The following is a 24,830-nucleotide window of genomic DNA, read 5'->3' as shown; positions in this document are numbered from 1 at the left end:
CGGGTCTTCAAAATTAATGTGGCCAGCAACAGAAGTTTGTTTAAGGGTTTTATAATATTTTCTCTAATATGATAAAATAGTTGTTTGGTTTTTGGTTTTGTTTTAAAGAGACATCCCTGAAGCATCTGTCTTTTTGTCTAGTTCTGTTAGAGCTGAAATACATTAAAGTAACTCTCTTTCTTTAAAGATGTATCTGTTGTCAACTTGTTACTGTTTTTTCTGAAGATGGATTTCAGTAAACTGCATACTCTTCCATCATCATGGGAAAGTAAAAAAGTCTGTATTTTTTTCAGTTTGGGAGGAAGATGGAAGGACAGAGCAGCGAAATTAGAGTAACTTCCATTCCACTTGGAATTAGCTAACTGGAAAAATACCCGGAGTATAATGAGTGGCCAGGCAAACCAGCATAGCTTTGCTATTTTCTGCCAGTATGAACAGCAGTTACCTCTGAGAAGCATATTCCAGTTCAGCATTTTTGTTTCTGATGCTTTTGTCATTTGTTGTTATTTTTCCTGTCTGCCTTTATGGGTTGCTTTTTTTTCCATAAACTTGGTATTATACTTTCGTTTTATCCCCTTTATTACATCAGCTATTTTTGAAATGTGGATCCAAATTCTAAATTGATAAAATTTTGTATTATATCTATGTAAATAATGTTGAGACTTCTTGTATGTACTACCACTAGAGTGTCAGTTTTTATTCTTAGCCGTACTGCATAGTTTTGTTTACTGCCACTACTTTGTTGTGACACTAGTAGCTGAAAACTTCTAAGCTACTCAAATTAAAATGCCTTTTTGTTTAAATGCTATTATTGACAGTCGTTAAAGCTAGGGCAAGCAATGAAATAATTCATTTATAACTAATTTCTTCATATTTTTCCTGTGGCACATACATATAAGTTATATTTGTACAGCACATAGCAGATCTCTCCTTGCAATTAGCTAGTAGCTTTATTTTAACTGTATTTGTCAGATGTATCACATATCAGGCTGGTGGTTATTTTTAGAGCAGTCTACATGACTAAGAGTACTGCAGTTACACTTTGGAGGATCAAAGGGAAAAACATTCAAGAGGTGACCCTGAATATTTTTTTCTGCATTTTACTTTTATTAAAAAACAAAAAAAATCCTGTATATTTAACTAATTCCAAACATATAATAAATAACTGTAATGAGGAGGTAAAATTTCAAATGAATGTATTCATTATTGGAATGTAAGTGGAAGATTTGTAGGTTTTGTTTAAAAATGTGATATCCAGATTTTGTTAGTGTGTATTATATTTTTGGTAATACTCTTTAACCGTGAAAACTAGTTCTTGATGTTCTGAGGAAGTAGTATACAACGAATGTATTTGGAAATAAAAGTAGCTTTAGGTATTTTTACCTTTTGATCAAGTATCTTTGGATTAAGGTTGCATATTAGTGATTTCTATTTAATACTTTGAAAGACATCATGTTACACACAGGTAAGACAATCATCATCATGGAAAAAAGTACTTTGTGGTTTACTGTATTACTAAAAAATTATTGGAGAACTTTAGTTCTAATTTTTTGCATTGATTAAATGTCATATATTGCATGAACAATTTTCTTGAGGAGTTCTCAAAAATAATTTGAAGTGTATATCTATAAAAACATACTCAGACTGATATGTGATCTCGTTCTGTTTTTCAGGTTGTTGAACAGGGTATGTTTGTAAAGCACTGCAAAGTAGAGGTATATCTAACAGAATTAAAACTGTGTGAAAATGGCAATATGAATAACGTTGTCACACGAAGATTTAGTAAAGCTGATACAATAGGTATGCACAACTGTTTTCTAAAAATATGTGATTGGTACTTGTATGTGGTAGCAATTTCCGAATAAACATCTAGATAAAATGATAGATAGGTATTTTGACCATTTAAAACAATGGGAGTAGTTTTGTTTGCGTCAAAGTTAAAAGTTAAGAAATTGGAATATTGAGGGAGTTTAATACAATTTTAACAGTATAATTGTGTGTTGTATTAGCTAAGCATCTGTATTAACTTTAGAGGATTGAGCTTTCAAGGAAGTGAATAGTGTGATGTTTATTGGATTTCATAGTACTTTTTCTTGGCTTTTGATGTGTAAGAAATATATTTTTTATGTGTTTCGTTGACCAACATGTTATAGTCATATATATAAAGAGAGGGATATATTACAAAAAACACAAGAAAGAATTTAATTAATACATTAATGGCTAAAGGTGACCTACAAAGGCAGTATTCTTCACAGTGTGAAGTGGCAGGCCAGGCACAATCTTTTATAGTAATTGAATCTTCTATTAAACCTTTAACTTACCTTTATTTGTATTTATTTTGACTGCTCGTTGAGCATTCTGCCATTGTTCAAAACAGTATTTTGATAAGATATTTGACTTTGAAAATAACAATCAGAACATTTTCAAAGAAATTGTTCCTCATTTTTTGGTGTATTTGTGCATGTGTATCTGAGATAAGAGTGCAGTTTTTTATTTTATGCCCTCGGCCCTGTATGCCCAGCCATCACTTTGTTTTTGTTTGTTGACAGCAGTGTATGTTTTTTAGCTTTTGCTTCTCTTTGCGTTATGAGTAGTGACTTATACTTACCAGCCTTTAATTCTTTGCAGATTGCTTGCTTTAGAAGCAGTCATTTTACTTTGCTAAATTTCAATATTTAAGTTAGAAAAAGAGTCACTTCTTGTGTTAGAATAAAAACTTGAAAATTGTGAAAATTCTCCTCAAAACGAGGTTTGTGGTATGTTAATTTTTGAGATCTGGTTTTACTTGAGAAGTTATACTTTGATATTTTCTGAGGAAACCAGAAACTTGGAAAAAGCAATTTAACATTGTCCTTCCCTTAGGAGTGAATGCAAAATATTTTGCAGCTATACTGATTTCTATCAGTGAAATTATAGGTAATGGATGAATTTTCTTTCCCTAATCAGAAGAAGGACATTTTGGAATGATTGTTACTTGAAAGTATATTCATTTTTTCTTAGCAAAGAGAGAGTTAAAATTGTGAATAAATTGTTGTAAAGGGTAATGAGAAATAGTCAGAGTTCACTGACAATCCCTTTCCAGACACTGGCCTTGTTTGCTTTCCTGAAATGTGGGTGATATGCTTCTGGAAGCCTTTAAAAACATGCCCTTCCTGATATTGAAGCTTCTTATGCAGAGTACAAAGCAGAGCCATCCTAGCCAAGGCATCCAGAGAGTTTGTACCTTAGAAGAAGAGCTAGAAAAATTCAACTCACTTTGAGAGTGAAATAATAACTGATCTCTCTTATCCATTACTAAGATTGTGATTTTTTTTCCCCCCTGCTTCTTACCTTGAGTATATTTAAGGTAATATAAGTTCTGTAATTCATCAAATACACAGCAGAAGTGCTTATTATATCAATAAATAATGTGCAAGAGAGATCTTACAGAATCTTGATTATTTTTCTCTCTTCCTTATATATTCCAGTAAGGGATATATTTTTATTATAGTTGCAGAAGGCTAGTAGTATAAAAGAGTCAGTAAAAGCCCCACAGAAGTGAGTAGACACAGACTTCTGTGGTCTTTTCAAGTAATTTGAATTTTTCTGTGCACCATCTTTGATTACGTTATTTACTGCACTCAAAAAATAGGTACAAAACCTTCCTTAATTCACAAAACCAGAGAAATATCCTAAGTATAATACAATACTCCCCCATCAGTCTTCAGATATGTGTTATTCCTGGAATAACAGGAATATTTTCCACTCAAATAGAAGCTAAGCTAAGCTGTGATGATAAATTAATACAAAGCCAAGGGCAGACCTGATAATGCCAGTCATTCTCTTGCAGTGGTACTAGTCACATCTGACATGTTCTTTGGACCTTCTTGGGAACTTCCTGTGACTGAGGATCCTTGCCTTGGAGACAATGCATAGTGACATTATCTCCTGCAGAATACAAGAATGTAGTGCTTGCCACCCTTGAGGACTGTTTATTCTGGGATCAGTGACTAGCCTTTTCCTTCTTTATGAAGGAGGGATTACTGTTCCCTAGTTCAGGCTGACATCTTAACGTTAACACTGAAGCCAGCATTTGTGATAGTACTAGCTTTTAGGAGCCACGATGTATTTGTATTAGGATTCATTTTCAGCATCTCATCAAGATTGTTCCAGGTAGTCTTTCAAAATAGTACTTAAAGCATGCAGTTGTTTTTATGTATAAGCTGTATGATTTTTAACAATATAGGGTATGATCTGTATGGGAGGTGTAATTTTCAGCTCTCAAACTGAGTTCTCGAATTGTGGGTATACAGCCTATGGAGTGAGAGGTATCTTTAAATGGCAGTTCTTCCCATCTCTTTTCAGCATCATGCTAGTACTAGTCATGTTATACACTGGATGTATATAACTAAAACTCCCCAGGGAGGTGGTGGAGTCACTGTCCCTGGAAGTGTTTGAGAACTGACTGCATATGACACTTAAAGCTGTGGTTTAGTTGATACACTGGTGTTTGGTGAAAGGTTGGACTCAGTGATCTTGGACGTCCTTTCCAATTTTAATGAATCTATGATTCTGCTAGAGGAGAACCCCATACACCATGTGACTCAGTACCTATTTGATACGTTTTCATTTTTGTTGGAAAAGGCACTTCCACTTCAGTTCATAAGCCAGCACTCCAGTAATACTTGGTGGGGATGGGAGGAAGAAGTATAAAGTGTGCATTGGTTATATGTTTATGGAAGTACATAAAAGAATCTTTATTTTCACAGTCTCAAAAATTGGCATAATAGTCAAGTGGAACATGCCCTTCCCAGAGTTTGGACGAAATGTGTAGTCATCCAATAGGATTGATTCTTCCTGTCTTGTAACAGTTCTGTCAGAGAGGCTGGGATATGTTAAAAATTAACATAATAATGTTTGCTTAGTACTTGTGAAGAAAATGGCCTGCAATGCTCAGATAATTAATTGCCATGGTATTAATAGAATGAAAAATGATGTTTTTAAAATTTTTCTTTAGGTGAAAGCCATTGATAAATCTAGATTATCTACTTTTTTTACAAGATTGTTACTGACTAGATCTGGTTTTATATTCAGATATAATTATTTGAATTCATTGGTTGAGAATTGATTCAGACAGGTTTTTTTAAAGCCAAGAAATCAAATAAGTCTCTTGCCGTGTTGATGTCACCTACATTGCCTGTATATATCATCTCCATTACAAAAACAGATGATCCAGTCTAACACTTGCTTTCAGACCATAATGTGTGATAACTAGCATAGAAACAAATTGTATTCAGTTGCCTACAATATCTACAAATTTTATATGGGCCCACTGTCCTACATTCCACAAGCCAATGTCTGGATTTTTGCAAGGTACTTTTAAGTTTGGGGTCTCAATTTGGCTTTTCCTGTTTAACCTAGTGGAAGAAAAAATAGTTTTGAGTAAAGAGGAGCAAAGCTGACACAATAGTGTTTTGTCCTTTGGCAGAATGTCTTTCAAAGAGCTTACATTTTTATAATTGTGCTTTCAGTGATCATCAGGGATAAAGTGTATATTTCTTGACTCATGTTTTGTGTTCTGTGTTAGTTATGAGACAGAGCTTCCATGGGCCTTTGTGAGTCTACCAATTAAAGAAAGCTGCTAAGTGGGATTGATGTGATACAGTACTGTACATATTAGTTAAAAATATAACTTTAATAAACTCTACTTTTGTGTAAGAAGAATAGTGTTAATTAGAAGTTCCTTGTATTTCAGTTGTAGATAAGTTATGCTACCTTAATATTATATAACACTGGTTATATTTCTGTCAGGTAGAGTAGGAGCTGGTAGATGTCTTTTCTTTGACTCTTTCAGGGACATAAAATCGTTCCCCTTCCTTTTAGAATAAATTTATGCTCTTCAGTTTTACGGAGTAGTCACTATTTTCCTGTGGATATGTGAAATAAACTCCTCATATATATATTGTGGTTAGTGCTAATTGCACTCAGATACGCATAGAAGCGTAAAAACCAAAAAGAGGTGATTTAGGGAACAGAATGACTTCCTGCACCTGATTTTGCTACCAGTCTCACTTCTGATAATTTTCTTCATCCTCTGTTAGCACACTCAGAAGTGAGTAGATGTTGAATGAAACAGTAGACTGTTTCCGTTTTACAGGCAAGCTAACAAGCAACTTCCTGTTTGTCCTACAAAATGATATAGTTGCATGGCAATTTCTACAGTTTCATGCATATTTTGAATTTGACAAGATGAATTCTGATGCTTTATTTGACCTTACACTGTGTATTGAAATGTTAAAGTTGTGTTCTTTTCTTCACAAAACAGACACAATTGAAAAGGAGATAAGAAAAATCTTCAATATTCCAGGTGAAAAAGAGACCAGATTGTGGAACAAATACATGAGTAATACTTTCGAACCTTTGAATAAACCAGACAGTACCATACAGGATGCTGGTTTATACCAGGGACAGGTACAGTGAAATACTATTACTTTTCTTAAATACATTTATTTTTTACTCATGAAAATGTAGGTGTACCCAATGATTTTTGCTTCTTTTTAAATGTAAATTGCTTTCTAATAGATTGTTAGGAATAGAGGATTTTGTGAACAAATTTGTTGAAATTAAAGCGGTCTTTGTCTGTACTTTTGGGATTAAAGACTGAAAAGAGAAATTAAAGAGAGGACGTAACTCTCCTTGTGAATTAAAATTAAAATTTTTAATATACTTCAAAATATTAAATTTTATGTTTACCAAAATTTTATGAATTTGGTAACATCTGAAATAAGTAATTATTCCTAGGATCTTGGATATGTTCCTATAATGAAACCCAAAATTTGAAGAATGTTTTAGGTATTCTAAAAGAATGTCTTGTACTCAGATTCTACTGTCTAGATTTCACAAACAAAATAAGAAAAAAATGAAAATATGTTGATAAGAACCACAGAGATAGAGGTTTGTCAACCTGCTTTAACATGAGACAATGTCATCACTTTAAAATCATCACTGTATAGGGGAATTCCTCATAAGATAATTTTTTTACCTTTCAAGATGACTATAAAGAACAAACATTGAACATTAAACTACAAAATATAGATGTAAACAGATTGAGCAATTGCATTGATAGAATAAATTTTCAGATTATTACATTGATTCTTTAGTTTTCAAGTAGAGTTCAATGTTTTTTCAACAGCTGTAGTTCATGCAGTCACGCTACAAATGCAGAGAGATGAATTTTGATGGCAGAAATTGTAGGTGAGATTATATTGAAGTATTTCCTTTTGCCTTGAAATACTTGACTCTGACCTACTTACCAGCAGTATTTATGCTATGTTTCAGTTTTCTTTTATGGCATGGAAAGTAGGTAATCAGTGCACCAAAATTGCTACTTGAACTATTGTGTCCTTTAGCTTCATGCTGCGTGCACTTAAACCCTTACACAGATAATTTTAACAATGGAGAGGTCCTACTGCAAGAGCCCACATGTTCCATAGAAGATTCACATTGAAGATGTAACTTGCAAGTTACCTCTATCCCAGTGAAACATTAACTATGAAGCAAGCATGGTCTAATAAAGCCGTGACAAGATCTCTAGGTGACATCTGTACTTTGAGCAAAACAAATACTGTTTAAAACAGAGTTTAACCATGGTTTCTAAAAATGCTAAATGTCATGGTAGGCCATATGTGTTTGGTCGGTTGCATTTGCTGACACACACGTTATTTTTCTGTCTGAGCTTCCTAATCTAATAATAGTTACTCTGACTATTACAACCTGTCTAACCTAATAGTTATAATAGTGTATGCAATTGAGTAAATTAATGCTTTGAATTTCTGAAGCAAAGCAATCCCTTTAGGGATTCCATTGAGCTCCTCAGTCTAAATCTCCCTTTTATTTAGTAAGCTTGGAGAGCCGGTTGAGGAAGTAGGGCAGAATCAGTCTTTCAGCATCAATAACCAAGGATAGCAGACTATTCTGTTCCTGATAAAAAGCTGGTCATGATAGGAGGTTCCAATCTATCAATTCTTGTTTTCAATCTCATGTCCAAGTGTGTTCTGACTGAAAATGAGATTACATTTTCTAGTGGCTGATACACAAGGTTTCGAGAGTTAGTACTTACCTGAATTTATGTCACGGTGTAGAGACTTACAGGCACAGCATGGCAGATAATTAGTGTCCTGAAACATCTGTGTACAGTTATGCAGAATTAGTTGCATTGGAAGTTGAGGGTTGGATTCAGTTTAAATATTGGAGTCTAGTTGCCATTTCAAAGGATCCAGCTATCTCAGCTGTCAATCCAGAAAAAGGCATGAGCTGTTTGTAGGTCCTGTGTCATATCTGGCAGCATAGGGCAGATTTCTCAAATACCCGAAGGAGTTTCAAATGACACCCGATGCCTGTATTTGGGACTGAGTGTTCGTATTCCTTTCTGTACCAATAACAAATTGAATGAAATTAATTTCATTACCCAAGTGTCCTGTTGAAAAAACATTAGATAAATGCTTTGGTAAAATATACAGGAGTTACCATACAGGTACGATTTTAAGGCTATCGAGGCAGAAAATAGTTTTGTTTGGGTGTTTGGGGTTTTTTTCTTATCCATCTGTGTGAGGCAAAAATTCCTTCAGGAGTTACTCCTTCCTTAACAGGGCTGTGGTATAGACGTGATTCCTGTAGACTGCCAGGTGCTGTTTAAACATTGCAGGTCATCTTCTGACCTCTTTGAGAGATAAGTGGCTTGCCATCCATGGATTGTAGAAGAATAGAAATATTAAGTGACTTGCCGAATTTAAGATGAGGGATGAAAAAAGTAGAGAGGAAGATGCAAGCAGTGTAATGGATGGAATACAGAGTGTAATGGAATATTCTTGAATCTCAGTGAATAGTAACTTCTAAATCAGTCTTGATCACATATCAGCAAATCCATTAAAAAGACGGAAAAGAAATCTACTGATATTTTTATTTCAGTTATCTTATTACACTTTTTGTGGTAGGTCCTGGTCATAGAACAGAAGAATGAGGATGGAACGTGGCCAAGAGGTCCTTCAACTCCTAAGTAAGTTATGAATCCCAGTCAAGTTTGCATATTATTTTGCGTTATGAAAAGAAAAGGTTTTTTAAAGTGGTGTTTTCTTTTGAAAATCAACCTTCAGATATTTTAGTTGAAAATACACTTGAATATATTTGTTGTGCCGTGCATTATAGAACATAGCGTAATATAATGGTGAATTCCTGCATATGTTGCTTAACTTTGTTGATTTCAACCAGTGATATACTCCATCGTAGGAAACTGTAAAACTTAGAATATTTTATTTGGATTTCTCTTTCAATTCAATGTATCTGTTAGGTCAACACAGATCTTATCAGTATTTTTCTTATATGTCAATATTTTCATGGACAGCTTGTTCCTTTTGTCTGTAGAGCATAATATTTACCCACCAAGTTTATTTAAATTGCAGCCTGATCACCATCATGTGGCTTCTGTTCTTTGTTGGGCTGTCATCAATTAATGCAGGATGATGTTGGTTTTGTTTTTTCTTTTTCCTACTGCTGTTATCAACAGCACCTTGATAATGGCAAGTGAATAGAAAGAAAGACGTATGTTTTTCTTTTACTATTTTCAGTGTTATTTCCAGTATCTAAATCATGTTCTCTGGGTTTTGAAGAACAGTTGGAACCGTTTAATTAATATTATGTCAGCCTTACAAATAGTTAACTGTGGTTTTTGCCTTTGTTGGCTGGTTCTTAATCATATCTTTCATAGAAAATTTTGGGTTCTTTAAAGTTCTCTTTATTCCTTTTAAGATTATATATGCATGTAGTTAAGTGTCACTCTTATTATAAAGCATTTTTATAGGATCATTGCTTATCATTTGAAGGACAGTGTTTCGTTATCTTCAGTGCTTTATCTCAAGCACTTACATTTGGAACACTGTTTTCGATCAAGTTATTTAATGAAGTCTGACTTCAATTTAAGATTAGCATGAACAGTATAATCTTGTTTAGCAAGATGTTGTAACACAAGGCATTGAGAATTTGGAGCAATAGAAAGAATGGGATGCTAAGTAATTGAAGTTTAATCTCTGACCTCAAAAAGCATCTAGTAGAAATTTAAATTCTTAGTCAAATTTTAGATGCATCTTTCAAAGGTTAGAAGAACTTACATAACTCACTGTCACGGATTCTTTCGGAAGTTTTGGTTGGAAGATAGTCTGGTGATGGTATCTGCTTTTATTCTGCCAGACTTCTTTTCCATTTTATGGAAAGCATTCAGGAGCAGTATATAAATTAAAGAAAATCTCCTGAAAAATGTTTGATCTGGAGACAAGTGAAATGCTAATTCAGAGTGCTGGTGTCAGAGGAGGCTGTAGGTAAACCAGCAAATGAGGATGAATAGTATTACTGTGAGACTGGGGTATGGTTTTGAGATCAAGCAGCTATCAGAAAGTTGTGAATTTGAGATTTCAAATACACTGTAATAAGGAAAAGTTTGCAAAATTTAGTGAATTCAAATAGCAGCTATTAACAGGCAGTAATAGGACTGTTTAAACTACATCTGTTTAAAAAAACTTCATGAGCAACCTAGTAAATGTTTAAAGGGATAGAAATAGTAACCACTTGCTTTGCAGCTTTCTTTGTGAAGTCCATTAGGAGTAGGAGTTTGTCAACACAGATAGTATATATGCACATGCCTTCCTACAGCCCTGTCATTGGTCACACACTGGCTCAGTGCTGAAATCACCTCTTTGTAATGCTTCTTTACTTCATAGAGTACAAATTGTAAACAAATTCTGATGTCAAGGTATAAAAGGGTATATTTAGAAATATCAAAATATAGGATATTGTAAAGCATGAAAGATGGCACAGCTTGAAAAGGCAGGATCATTTCAGAATATGAACTAAGCTTTTCTACAGATTCACAGAATAGTTGAAGTTGGAAAGCATCTCTGCAGATTCTTTAGGCCAACCCACTTGCTCAAAGACAGGACACCTAGAGCAGGTTGCTTGGGACTGTTTTGTCCAAGGATGGAGGCTCTGCAGCCTTCCTGGAAAACCTATTCCACTCTTTGACAACTCCTATTTTGAAAAAAATTCCTTATATTTACAAAGAATTGCCAGTTCTTCAGTTTTATATGTATTGCCTCTTCTCCTTTCAGTGGACATGACTGAGAAGGGTCTTCCTCCATATTCTTCTTCATTCCCTCCCACTGAGTAATCATACATGTTGATAAAATTGCTCTGGAACCTTCTCTTCTCCAGACTGAATGGTCCCAGCTTTCACCCTTTCCACAGAGGTCAGATGCTGCAATCCTTGATCACCTTTGTGGTGTCTCACTGGACTTAGTCCAGAATATATCTCTGTCTCTCTGGTACTGGAGAGCCCAGCACTCCAGGTGTCTCTGGCCAGTTCTGAGTGGAGGAGAAGGATCCTTGACCTCCCTTGACCTGCTGGCAGTGTTTTTCCCAGTGTAGCACACTGGTCCAAGGTGGTTGGCCTGAAGACACACTGCTGGCTCATGTCCAGCTTTTTGTCCAGCAGGACCCCAGGTGGTTCCCTGCCAAGCTGCTTTCCATGTGGTCACCTGCCCGCATACCCACCTCCTCACGATGTACTGGTACTGGTTCCTGGCATTGTTCCTCCCCAGGTGCAGGCCTTTGCATTTCCCTTGACTGGACTTCATGAGATTCCTGTTTGCTCATTTTTCCAGTCTTCTGAGGTCTGTCAGAATGACAACGCAACTTACATTGTGGCAATTTAAAATGAGAAACATTAAGATGGAAAGATGTTCTGCACAGTTTCCCTTCCTCTTTTTCACAGAAGCGTAACAGCAATTTCTGTGTTGCTTCTTTTGGCAATTTTTCTGTATTTCTACTACAGGTGATGAATGCTGACAGTTTTTCATAAGAAATATGTTAAAGGTATAAGCAGCTTTTCTTCTGCAAGAAAAGAACATACTTACTTTGAAAGTGGCCATATTGGGACTTCAGTATAGGAAGGAACACTTGAAAATGTTAATTCTGTTTTTCTTAAGAGTATAATGAATTCATGCAAGAAAAAAAGATTGATTATCATCATACTTGTCCCTCCTTCTGAAATGAGAAAGGAGTGATTTTGAGATCCTTTTCATGTAGGAGCAGAGACCATGCTGTGCAGCTTAATTTCTGCTCTGTTCAAGCTTGTCAGTGTTTGCATTTATGTGTACTGTTATTCTAACTTCTGAATTTACTTAATTTTGGGAGTAATTGCAACATCCTTTGTAAAAACCCTGCATGATTTAATGATATCTGCTATCATATAGTATTTTAATGCTGCTTAAAGTATTTATGAGTCTTTGGGGTTTTTGTCTGAAGGTATCTGAATGTGGTATACATTCTTAAACTGTTTGCAGGGTCAGTCAGGTTTAGGAATAGCTGGGTTTTTTGCTTTTTGAGAGGTTGTTTATATCAGCTGCTGGGATGTTTTTTGCTCTGGGAGGTTGACTTCTGTGAAACTTTCTTCTGGAATGTCTTAGGTGTCATCTACTCTCAAAAGAGTGATGATAATTTTTGCAGAAAATTTTGTTATACTAACATGTCTGTGAGTAGCTATCTCCTCAGTGTCATATGCGTGACGAACTTATACAGACATACAGATCCCAGTTGTTTTTGTAGCTTAGCTGCTGATGAGCCCAGCATTGAATGAAGATTTGAGATCTCTCTGCAGACTTTTTTTTTTTAAGTCTGTGTCCATATGTGGGAAGTTATTCTGCAGGCAGAAAAAACAACTAAACCTGTTTGAATGGTTTATTATTGTCAAGATGATACTTTAAACTAAAAACAAAATATAAATTTTAAAAAACCTTAAAATTGTAGTTCAAGTTACTTAAGGAACTGTACTACAAAATCAAGTTACTTCTGTTCAGGAAAAAATGTACATCACTTAAAACCTTTCAGCCAATCTGTGATTATAAAACAAGACAAGGAGAAGCAATGAACTCAACTTTTGACATTCCATAGGTTACCAACTGGATAGCAAGGACAGGGTTTCTGTTAGTTTTCTGGTAAGAAGTTGTTACCTGTTTATATGCAAATAGAAAAGCAAGTTAGGGAAGCGTACAAATAAACTATAAACTAATAGGTTATTTCCTTCTAATTTTAAGAAAATGTTGTAGCTAGGTCTTTAAAAAATAACTTAAAAACAAGTTTTAAATCTACTGATCCATCCTATTCTTTAAAAATGCTTTCTATATGGTAAAAAACTAAGAATTTTTAATTACCTGTCAATCTATATTTCTGTGTTTGTATTAAAAGTAATGGATTTCTTTTATTTAGACATCACTGTGGAATAAGTTATCCTAATCAAATAGCTGGCTTCTTAGCATAATTTACAGATGGCCTGCTGTTAACTTTAAAACAATTTTCATGTGTGAAAGGGAATATATTGTTGGTTGGTAGGGGCGTTTTTTGACCATACAAAAAGATGAGACTTTACACATTCATAGCTCAGTCCTTTTTCTCCTTGTAATAATGAATGTTTTCTTAAAATTTTTTCAGATTTTTTTTTCTGGTTCTAGCTGTACACCTTTTTATATTGGAGAAGCATTAAAGGTCCTTTCTCGATTCTTTTCATTTAGTGGGTTGGACCCCATACTGTTTGTTAAGAGGAGGGAACAACTGGAGAAAAGATGTTTAGCAGTCCTTTTTAAAATGATATAACACCCATTTATCCAAATTTTTTAGGAAAATATATCCATGAATCTTCAAAGGAAAAAGTGTTTCCTTTTTTTTCCCTGAGCAGTTGTTACACAGACAGATGTGCCTTTCTACTGACTTTTCTGTAAGAAAGAATTGCGGTGTATAGAGCTAACTGGGGGCTTACTCAAGTGTCTTAAATTGTATAAGCGAGAGCTGTCAGCTTGTTTGTCAGCCAAGAGCTGGACTGCCATTTGCTGATAAATAATGCTTGAGATAACCATGTGTCTGGGCTCCTATGGGTAAACACCAAACATTGGTGATTTCCAACAGACATTTTCAAGTTAAACAAACATGGTCATTAATACAAATCAATGGGGGGTTGAAAAGCTCTTAACAAATGTGTGTCCCAAACATTAATTTTTTTGATTGATGAATGTTAAAATACCAACCTTTTGTACTGCAAATTACCCAAAGAAGTGTGATTAGCTGAATTAGTGAGGGCTTGTAAGAGAAGAATAGTCTAAAGCTTGCTTTAAAATTGTGTGCTAGCCAAATCATAGCTACAGCTCCAAGGAAGAGTCTTTGATAATGGAAGGACCTCTTGAGGTAGTCTCACCTAGTTCCCCTACTCAAAGCATGGGAAGATGAAGCAGATTGCCTAAGACCATATCCAGGCGTATTCCCTGTTCAGATGGAGTTTTATTTATTTTGTTTTATTCCTATATGCTTTTGTCCTTTCAGTGGGCACCGCTTAGAAGATTCTTGCTCCATCTTCTTCATCCTCTCCCACTGGGTATTTGTACAAGTGATGAGATTGTTCTGGAGCCTTCTCTTCTCCAGGCTGAACGGTCCTGGCTCTCTCAGCTTCTTCACATAGGTCAAATGCTGCACCTTTGTGGCGTCTCATGAGTCTTGCTCCAGAATGTCCCTATCTTTCTGGTACTAGGAAGCCCAGAAGTGAGCCCAGCACTGCAGGTGTCTCTGGCCAGTTCTGAGTGGAGGAGAAGGATCCTTGACCTCCCTTGACCTGCTGGCAGTGTTTTTCCCAGTGTAGCACACTGGTCCAAGGTGGTTGGCCTGAGGACACACTGCTGGCTCATGTCCAGCAGGACCCCAGGTGGTTCCCTGCCAAGCTGCTTTCCATGTGGTCACCTGCCCCTCCAGGTATAGGATTGAGTGGGTTTTGGTCCATCTCACCGTATGCTTACGTAACCCATGTTTCATTTGCTTGTCTATAAAGGTGTTGCAGGAGACACTGTCAAAAGACTTAAGGAGGTTGAGATAAACCACACTCTTTGCTTCCCCTTCTTCTACCAAGATAGCCTTCTATGAAGAGATGACTATCAGGCTGGTTAAGCAAGATACCTACCACCGCTTTCACCTAGACACTTTCTCTTCACGTCTGACTTGCATCAGAAGCTCCTTGTTCACCCATTCAGGCTTCCTGCTGCCTTTGCTTGATTTTTTACTTCTCTGGATGGACCATTATTGAGCATAGAGGACTTAATGATCTTAAAGGTCTTTGCCAACCTAAATAATTCTGTGAATATCAGCCAGCTCTCTTGGGTCCCCCCTCTTCTCTCCAGGGCTGTACCCCAAGCAGATCCCTATAAAGGTTAAAATCTGCTCTGCACTTATCCAGGGCTGTGTTCCTGTTTTCTGCTATGCTGTCCCTCGGGATCTCACATTTCACCATCTTAAGCTCATTTTGGCCAAGGCCCCAGCCTTCACATTCCCAACTAGTTTTCCATCCTGGGTTTTAAGTATCAGATGCAGCCAAGAAGCTTTCCTTGTTGGCTTCTCAGTTGCCTACATCAGATAGTTGTCATCATTGCATCCCAGAACCCTCCTGTATTTTTTTGTGCCCTGCTGTGTTGTCTCACCAGCAGGTCTCCTATAAGGACTAGGATCTGTGAATGTTAGGCTTCTTCCAATTGCCCAAAAATGTCTTATCTGCCTTTTTTTTATCCTGATCCAGTCCATCTGGATGCCCACAGAAGAAAAAAGACTGTTCTAGCTGAAGTTATTTTGCTGATGTTTGTATTTATCTCCTTGCTGTTGGTAACTAGGGGAATTCTAGTTTAACCATAGTGTTTATGAAATTTGTGAGCAAGTGAGTATATAATGTGAGTTACCATTTATTTTGGCATACTAGAGTAAAGTGGGTTTTATTAACCTGTCTTATGCTGTTAAAATGCTAAATTATAATAAATAATTTTGTAGGGGATGTTTGTTACATCATGAAAAAGTTACTTTTCAAAATTACCTGTTAGTTTCTGCTGCTGTTGTAGCTATGTTGAGAATTTGGTTTGCTCTTCTCCTGCATTTGAGAATCAAGCCATTTCCTGATTTAGTAGACCTTAATTGGCTTACTCTGGCTTCTTTTAGCTTTTATATACAGCAATTATAAATTGAGTTTTAAAATTTAAAAATGTATTGCATTTGAATTTGGTTTAAATTATCTAAAAGCATCAAATGTATGTTGAGAAGGTAAATTTCAGTTCAAAATTATCCAAATCAAAAAGTTTCTTCTAAAATAAATACATATATGAGTGTCAAATTTGACTACTGTTCTGGATTTAAATGGGGTTAAACTGACTTCAATTAGGTATCTTTTGTGGACAGTCCGTATTTTACTTCTTTGAAGACTATATTCAAAGAGAAGGATTTAGATTGATAAAGGAAATTACAGGAAAGCTTTGTGAACGTTGACCAGAACCCTTGAAAAACTAATATGTTCTTCATGTGGTAATACATAGAATGGTTTAGGCTGGGAGAGACATCAAAAGTTGATCTAATTCCTTCCCCTGCCATGGGCCAGGGCACCTTTAAGTGGACTGAGTTGCTCAGAGCCCCATCCAGCCTGGGGATGAACACTTACCGCGATGGACCGTCCAGTTTCTCTGTGCAGCCTGTTCCGGTGCCTTACTACCCTCACAGAGAAGAATTTCTTCCTAGTATCTAACCTAAACCTACTCTTTTTCATTCCTCGTTACTCCAATGACCAGATGCCCTTGTGAAAAGGCCCTCTGCAGCTTTCATAGCCCACTTTAGGAAGTGAAAGGCTACTCTGAAGTTTCCCCAGAGCCTTTCTTTACCCAGCCACAGCTGTTCAGCCACAACTCTCTCAATCTGGCCTTGTAGGAGAAGTGCTCCAGACCTCTGATCATCTTTTGGCCCTGCCCTGGACTCAGTTCAAGGACATCAACATAAGTTCATGTCCTTATGCTGGTGGCCCCAGAGATGAATACTGCACTCCAGGAGGGTGTCACAAGAGCAAAGCAGATAGGAGGAATCACCTCCCTCACCCTGCTGGCCCTGCTGCTTTTGATGCAGCCCAGGATGTAGCTGGCTTTCTGTGCTGTGGGTGTGTTGCTGGGTTGTGTTTGGCTTCTCATCCACCAACACCCCCAGTTCTTTATCTCTAGGGCTGCTCTCAATTTATTCTTTGTGCAGCCTGTACTTGTGGTTGGGATGGTCCTGACCCAAGTGCTGGACCTTGCATTTGCCGTTGTTGAACTCAGGAAGCATCAGCACATCTCTCAAGCCAGGTCCTTCTGGATGGCATCCATTCCCTCCATGTCAATCACACAACACAGTTTGGTGTCAACAGCAAACTTGGTGAGCGTGCACTAATCCCTCTGTCCATGTCACTGCTAAACAGCACTGGTCCCAGTACTGATCCTTGAGGAGCACCACTGGTTTCCACTTGGACACTGAGTCATTGACCTCAGCTCCTTGAGTGCAACCATCCAGCCAGTTCCTTACCCATCAAGTGGTCCATCTGTCAAATCCATGTCTCTGCAGGTTAAAGACAGTGTCTAATGCTTTGCAGAAGTCCAAACTGATGTCAGTCTTCCCTCATCCACCTCTTTAACCCTGTTTTAGAACACCACCAACTTTGTCTGACAAGATTGGCCCTTAGCTAAGCGCCTGTTGGCTGTCACGAATCACCTCCTCGGTCTTCCTGGTTGGATGGCCTGTCCCTGCCCACCCTTTAATCCTTATGTGTAAGGGATCATAGATCCCTAAGAGGAGCTCCCTAGAGGTTCCACTTCCTGCCCTTCCTAAAGAACCTATATCCTTTAATTCCAGGCATGGTATCCATCCCACCATTTATTTGCCAGTGGTGGCGATAGGATCATACTCCTCACAGACATGTGCACATCTCCAGCTCTTCTTGTGTTTTGCCCATGCTTGTGAGCTTGCATGGAATTGTTTAAGTGGGGTTCTCAACAAAGCTGAGGTGCTGGCTGCAGTGGTTGGAATTCTTTTGTGCTGTACTTCAGGTTTATTATTCCTGACCTCCAAACCCTTTCCAGCCTATGCGCAGCAACTATTGCTAGCTCTGGCATCAGATTGGTGTGAGTGGTGTTCATTGAGGTTCCCCTTCCCCAGCAACTTTTCTTTTGGAAAAGGTTTATTAATAGAAAGTTGAAAATAAATGTGAAAATATACTTGGGAAAATTCCCAGTGTAAAAATATTTGTTTCGTTGAGTTTAGTTCTTGAAAGGTGCTTAAAAAGTTCTGAGCATGCAGAAGTTCTTCTCTTAGTGCAGTGATGTGTATTTCAGAGCTTTTCAATGACAGCCAGAATTCCAATTCAGTTGGAGTTACATGGAGCCCACAAAAACAAGAAGTTACATGAACTCCTTTGAGTATGGTGTCTTTTCCTTGCACACCTGTAAGATTTGCTTGAGAAAAATACACTGCAAGATAGTTGTAAATATTGTATTTATTTATTATATTCAGAGATTTTTGTGATGAAAAAAATCACTATTTTTGTATTTTAAAGTAGTCTTAAACCATGGGGGTAAGTGATATGCTTCTAACATTTGGCAAAAAAAGGTTTTTAAAAAGTGAATGTTGTGCATAGTATCCTGAAATTACCTAACAATATTACTGAGACAGTTTTAACTAAATGGTTCCATGGTGCTGTTAAATTAATCTTGAAGTATTTATCTTAATCATTTTTGTATCTCATCTCGACATCCAGTTTGAAATGAAACATTAATAAAACTCCCACATTAGAAACTCCACATTTTAAGTTTTAGAACATCAGAATATCTACAGTCCTACTATAAGCTGAAAACAATTTTTTTAGCACAGTGGCCCGTGTTTTCTTTTGGTTTTTAATAGTTCTGTTTCTTCAACAAATTATGAAAGTTTAAGTACTGTGAAGCATTTCAAGTTTTAAAAGACAGATTCTGAGGGCTACATGTCCTGGGTATTTTTAGTGCTTTGCCCACTTTTAAAAAAGTATTTCTTTTCCATGCTTGTCTGTCTGCTTTGTTCATTTGTTATCTTTCTTTCATGGTTTTTAATATCTCAGCATTTTTTGTCTAATTTATCATTTTCATATTTTTAAAGGTCCCCAGGTGCATCCAATTTTTCAACTTTACCAAAGATCTCTCCATCTCTATCAAATAATTATAACAACATGAACAACAGAAAGTAAGCGATATACCTTAAAACATTCTTTAATTAATCACCCCAGTGTGATAGAAACAAAGTTCAATGTTTTATGACTCCTAGCTTAAGGATTTTGAATTGCTTTGCAATATTTGGCTTGTGAATTGTTACTGGTTACTATTTCATAGTAGGTAGGTAATGCTGACACCAAGAAATGAAATATTAGAGATGTTTGTAACTCTTCAGCAGGGAAGACACTAGAAAGAATTTTGGGTGTTGTAAGGAGAGGTAGAGACTTCATTCAGAGTTTATTATTTTAAAAATACATTGTTGTATTATTCTGCCTGAATTTAAATGGACAAGAAAAGTATAAAGTACTTACCCTTATGGTGATCAAGTTTTCCCTTGTTTATTGTTCCTAAGGTATTAGAGCAGCATATGTGACATCACACTTGGATTTCAGATCATGACAGCTAAATTGTGTTAGCTGTAATGTAGTCAGCAGCTTCTCTGTCTTAGTGCTAGAAGACTTGAGAGAGATGAGGCTGTGTGCTTGACTATTACAGTGAAAAAAGGCTTACTAAGAGATTTGTCATTTTTATATGCTTTCTCCTTTGTATTCCAAATTAAAAGGTTTTTTAAATAAATAATGTGATAAAACTTTAAAAGAAGAGCTTTCATATTGTATTGGCCAACTTTTTTGTGTAATTTTTTGTTGTTATTGTACACAACTGTAAAAAAGTTGGTGAATATAGAAAAACATGGAATTATTTCACTTTAACAGATAATGGAGCATCTTTCAAATGCTTGAAACCAGAGAGCACTCATCTTTAATGCAAGCTGGGGGAAGTTGAAGAGCCTTATTCTTACAATTCATTCAAATTTTTAGTATTTTTCTAAACATGCATTTTGTGATCACATTTGAAGATGTTAAATATTAAAAAGGTGACAAAAATATTAAATATATAATATCTTCCAGTTAAATACTGCACTTATCAGAAGTGATTTTTCCTAAGGGGTGAAGTGTCACTTGTGCTTCTACCAATTGTGAGTAGCCCCAACTCTCACTGTTGAACAGTTGAACTCTATGTAATTAACTGCAGTGTGTTGTACTCTGTGTGTGAGTGTGTAGTAAGAAGAGTATTGTATGCATGATTGTGTGAGAAGGTACTTGATCAGAGCTGAGTCTCCAGCTGAGAACTAATTTCTTCTCCTAGTGCTCAAACAAAAGGCAGTGGTATTGCCAAACCAAACATTTAGCAGTGACGCTTTTCTAGGGAGCTGTGATTTTAAATGAAGCCATCAAGGCTTATTTTCCTTATTGTCTCTTTTTTTCCCTTTTACATTAGCTTCTTGCTAGTTACGTAGTTATTTTTAGCAGACATTTATGAAACCTGTTGGCAGCGCTTAAAGCTTTTTAAGACAGTTTGTTCACATGATTTACCTGATTTTACTTTTATTTCTTGGTTTATTTTGGAGCCAAAATGTGAGCTTTTAAAACTTAAGGAAAAATTCTGGGATTTGGGGTGTGTGTTTTTTTGTTGTTACTTTACAATTTATGAATTTGAACAGAAATCCATGTTTAAAAGGAAGTGATACAAATTTCAGATTTTATAAGGAATGGGTTCTTTTAAGTGGTTTGACTATAACTTAAACATTTGTAAATCAGTTAATAGGTACATGTACTCTCTAGTGTTATGAAATACCAGTCATTTTTCTCTTGTACATCAAAACACAGTACATCTGGATGTTATGTAAGACAGATACTCAGTGCTGAAGTATATGGTTTTTCTTACAATGCAATAATCCAGTTATGATGACTTTAAAATACTTTATAAATCACAAATTAATAATTTAATACAAGATGTAATGCAGATGAATCTTTAACAGCACTTATCTCAGTCTATGTTCAGTGATGAACTCATATCCATTAATACACTTGGTACTTTAAAGTACATACTTTAGCATTAAGAGGTTTTGGCTTTCGGTAGTAAATGGAAATATACATCTCTGTATTTAATTCTATTATAGAATTGTGTGTTAAGAATGTTCCACTCTTGTTGCAAGTATTTCCTTGTCTAAGAAAGTACTTCTTTTTCATTAATTAATGCTATCTTTGTTATTTTCCTAATTAACTACTTAATGTCAGCTTTGCCTGGAATTTATTTCCATGCTTATGTTTTTGCCTTATTGCCTCATATGTTGCACATCGTCCTTAGTACATTAATGAAATTAGACATTCGTGGCTTTCTAGAATCTGTTGGCATCTCCATAAGGGCGTGAGATGCTATGACTCTAGAGGAAATACCAACGTTTGTTTTAAAGATAATTTTAGCTGACAAATACAATTTATAAGGCAGAAAAATTAAACAAGCGGTTGTGTGTGTTAGTGGTCATGAATACTAGTCATTGGAAGCCTGCTTTTGCAATTACTAGAGCTCAGCTATAGAGTACAAATTATGTCAAAAATGTGAAAGAATCAGGTTCTTTGTACAGTGCATGTTCCTGTAATGTTTTTCTAATCCAGGAGATGTTCTGTGTAAGAGTAAGCCTCAAGTTGGTAGATACTTAAGTTTCTATTGAGGTAGTCATACATTAGATACCAGAAATAGCTTGTGCAAATTTTATTTAGTCTGAAGCCTTCATTTCTGTAAATATGAGTTTGCATTTGATGGAATGGAGGATTCCAAATAATTGATCATTGATGTTCTTTTGCCTTTACAGGTGATCTTGTTGAAAGAATAGCTTAGGAGGATTAGCATCATATGTGTTAGTGGATTCAGAAAAGCAGGGAGAGACAGGCATCTTTTAGGTCCTACTGGAATTGCTGTTTATTGCTGTTAATAAAACAATACATTTCATATCACATACAGTGTTTTTTAAATTATGTGGGATGGAGATTAAAAACACCTGAACAGGGATTTTGCTTGGGGAATTAAGTGAAAAGTTGTTCCGTTTGCTTCATTCATAACCAGTGCTTTAGGCTTCTAAAATTACTTGTTTGTATCATTTATTAATGTCAGCTTGTCAAGACAGATAGCTGACAGCTTTGTTCATATGCTTGGAATATTTCAGTATGCTTATTCTAAGAAGTACAAGTGTTAATTACATTACATTACCTCTAGAAACAGTTTCTTTATGTTGTACCTGACACATAACCAAATATTATGACAAAGGTAATTTTCAAAATAGATTATAATGTTACCTTTTCTCTCCAGACAACGATAATGAACAAAAATAAAGATAGTAGTATTCATGTAGTGATGTGGGCCTCTCCTGCTGCCTCAGTTATCTCTAAAATCTGATGAAACCTGATAATAGATTTCTAAAAGGGGCTGGTCACAAAAATACATTGGTAGTGCATTAAAATGGTTGAAATATTGCAGAGCTCAATAAGTCTTCCAAACTTTTAATTTTCTGGGCTCATTCTTGCAGCTCAAATTCCTTTTATGTATGTACCTGTTGGTATATGGCATTCCACTGTCAAATTACCAAAACTAGTGATGCTTTTCCAGGCTTCTCTGTTCAAAATCCATGCTTCACAGAACTCTGGACTGTACAATGAATGCTCTGGGTTCATCACAACCATTTGAAAGCTGCTTTGATGTTTAAAGGCACACACAGATGGTACAACCAAGTCATTTCAGACCTAGCACATGCAAATCAAAATTTATAGATTTCTAGATCATAAAATCTCTTTTGGAAACCTCCTTTTACCATTTTTACCATTTCAAGAGCTCTGTTCAAGGGTCTGAAGATGATTCCATGTTTTCAAATCTTGCCTTACTTTTGTGAAGCAATTTTTTCTAAGAACTACTAGTATTTTCTTTCTGTTACTGCTCTTACTTGACTGACTTATCCTGGTACTAGCCCTCTGCTTTTTCCTGCATTGTTCTTTGATTAAAGGTAGGAAAGTTTTGCAGGAAAAGCAGCTGGAGGCTTGGGGACACACAATTATCACAAGTTACATTTTCTAGGATATTTCTGTTGGAATTAATGTAGATTTACCTTGCATCTTTACTCGCTTTCCATTGTTAGCTACTTAGTAACAGTGACTAACTAACAGTAACATACTAACAGTAGCTATTATAACTAGACTGTTAATAATAATTTCTTTTTCATCCAGCTCAAAAGCATAAAAAGCAAAGCAACAATGTAATTTATATAAAAAATTTTTTTCCACAACAAAATAGCTTGCAGATTGATGGAGCTGTAAGGAGACATCTCCTAGTATCCTGCTAACAGTAGGCAGTGTTTTGTAGGATATGTTTTGATAAAATATCATAGAACCATGAAAGAAAAATGTATTAATAGACCTGACTCACAGGATGAGTGGTAGTGGGTTTAGTCTCTAAACTCAGAGCTCAGAGATGTCTTTCCCTTTTGAGAAGTAAACTGACAGTTTATCGCTTAGAGCAAATACACATTGCATCTATCTGCACTGCAGTTATCTTGAACTAAATTATCATCATGCTACTCAGCTAATTTGAGAAAATCTTTCACATGAATAAGCTACAGCCACAAAGTACCAGTTGCATTTCCTTAGCTTCCTAGTGCCCCTCCAAAGTTGGCAATTTGTGAAGGGGGGAAAGCTGCAGAGAAGGAAATAAAAATTAAAATCCCCAGAAGAATTAAATTCAGTTTGTTCATTACCCTCCATCTCCTGAATTTCACAGAGCTTTCTTTTCTGTTAAGCATGTGAAAAGTGTTACCTGTAAGTAAGGTAAGGACAGCAGTAGGAAGGAAGCAAGGCTGAAGGTAGAAGCTTGTTGTGTGCCCTGTGCGTGTGCATTTCTGTTACTGCTGGGCACTGTTGGGTTGGTTATGTTGTGGAGGTTGCATTAGCATCAGTGGCAAGCTTGTGGTTTTGATTCCTGGGGAAACTAAGGCTGGCCAGCTGCAGGGTATTGGAGTTCACTGCAGTAACTGGCCTGGAGCTGCAAAGGGAGATTGAAGGAGCTTTCCTGGGGAATCTTTCGTACATGGGTAAACGCTAACTTTATAGTGGGTTTGGGGTTTTTTTTTGAGAATAGCTAGTGAACACAGTACCTCTTAGCTAGTTCAGGGGCAAGCCAGAGAGCAGAGAAAATGCATATGTACAGAAAAGGGAAGGACTAATTGGAAGGTCAGCTATTAAAAAGAAATGAGCAGATGTAAAAGTTTGGTAACAGCAGCTTTATGGACAGCGGAGCTATAAGCTACACAAATTTCTAAGACCACTGAAAGGGGGAGAAATTTTCATCCCCTTCTGTTTGAAATTTTTGATAACTTGATTAAAAGAAGAACAGTTATTTATGAAAAGTGAGTAATGGTGCACGGAGGAGACAGGAAAATTCGGGAAAGAGCATGACAGTGTTTGGGAGTAATGGCTAGAGTGTAACCATTAGGCACTTGCACCCTCAGACTTCTGCAATTACAAATCTCAGTTATTTGTCAGGATTGATTCTTTGCACTGCATTTTTCCTCATCATTCTGAGCATCTGACTTCCAGATTTTTGTTCATGTTGCTTCTTTGTCAATGATGCTTAGTAGCTACAGAAATACTCCTGAACCTTAGCCAAAGCTGCTGTCGTGCAGATTTCATTATGATCAGTGCCTGAAATGGTTAAAGTGGTTGAGGTTGCTTGGTTTTTTCTAACATATTACCGAACATCCTCTTAGAAGATTACTTTGCCTTTCTAGTGTTCTCAGATATGCTCACTTTACTGTTTTGAGGGTTAGTTTATATTTGATATTTTCGTATTTCATCTGGAAACAAATGGTTT

At 36.2% G+C, this 24,830-nt stretch overlaps 1 protein-coding gene across 4 annotated transcripts in view; it reads left to right on the top strand.

Moving 5' to 3' along the window:
* USP15 (ubiquitin specific peptidase 15) overlaps positions 1–24,830 on the top strand; it is a 61,673-nt gene that overhangs the window by 15,799 nt on the left and 21,044 nt on the right. For 2 of the 4 annotated variants that reach the window (XR_010080263.1, XM_063396570.1), the window contains exons 4-7: positions 1,674–1,800; positions 6,305–6,450; positions 8,973–9,034; positions 19,024–19,107. Coding sequence is in view for 3 of the 4 variants with exons in the window: in XM_063396570.1 (XP_063252640.1) it covers positions 1,674–1,800; positions 6,305–6,450; positions 8,973–9,034; positions 19,024–19,107 (419 nt within the window). In the remaining variant the exon portion in view is untranslated. Of the gene's footprint in view, positions 1–1,673; positions 1,801–6,304; positions 6,451–8,972; positions 9,035–19,023; positions 19,108–19,849; positions 19,995–24,830 lie in introns of those variants that run through there. The other 2 variants (XM_063396573.1, XM_063396571.1) reach the window with 2 other exon arrangements.

This window comes from Prinia subflava, chromosome 4 (genome assembly GCF_021018805.1).
Source record: "Prinia subflava isolate CZ2003 ecotype Zambia chromosome 4, Cam_Psub_1.2, whole genome shotgun sequence".
NCBI classification, from domain to species: domain Eukaryota; kingdom Metazoa; phylum Chordata; class Aves; order Passeriformes; family Cisticolidae; genus Prinia; species Prinia subflava.
This window is presented reverse-complemented; position numbering and strand designations above follow the sequence as displayed.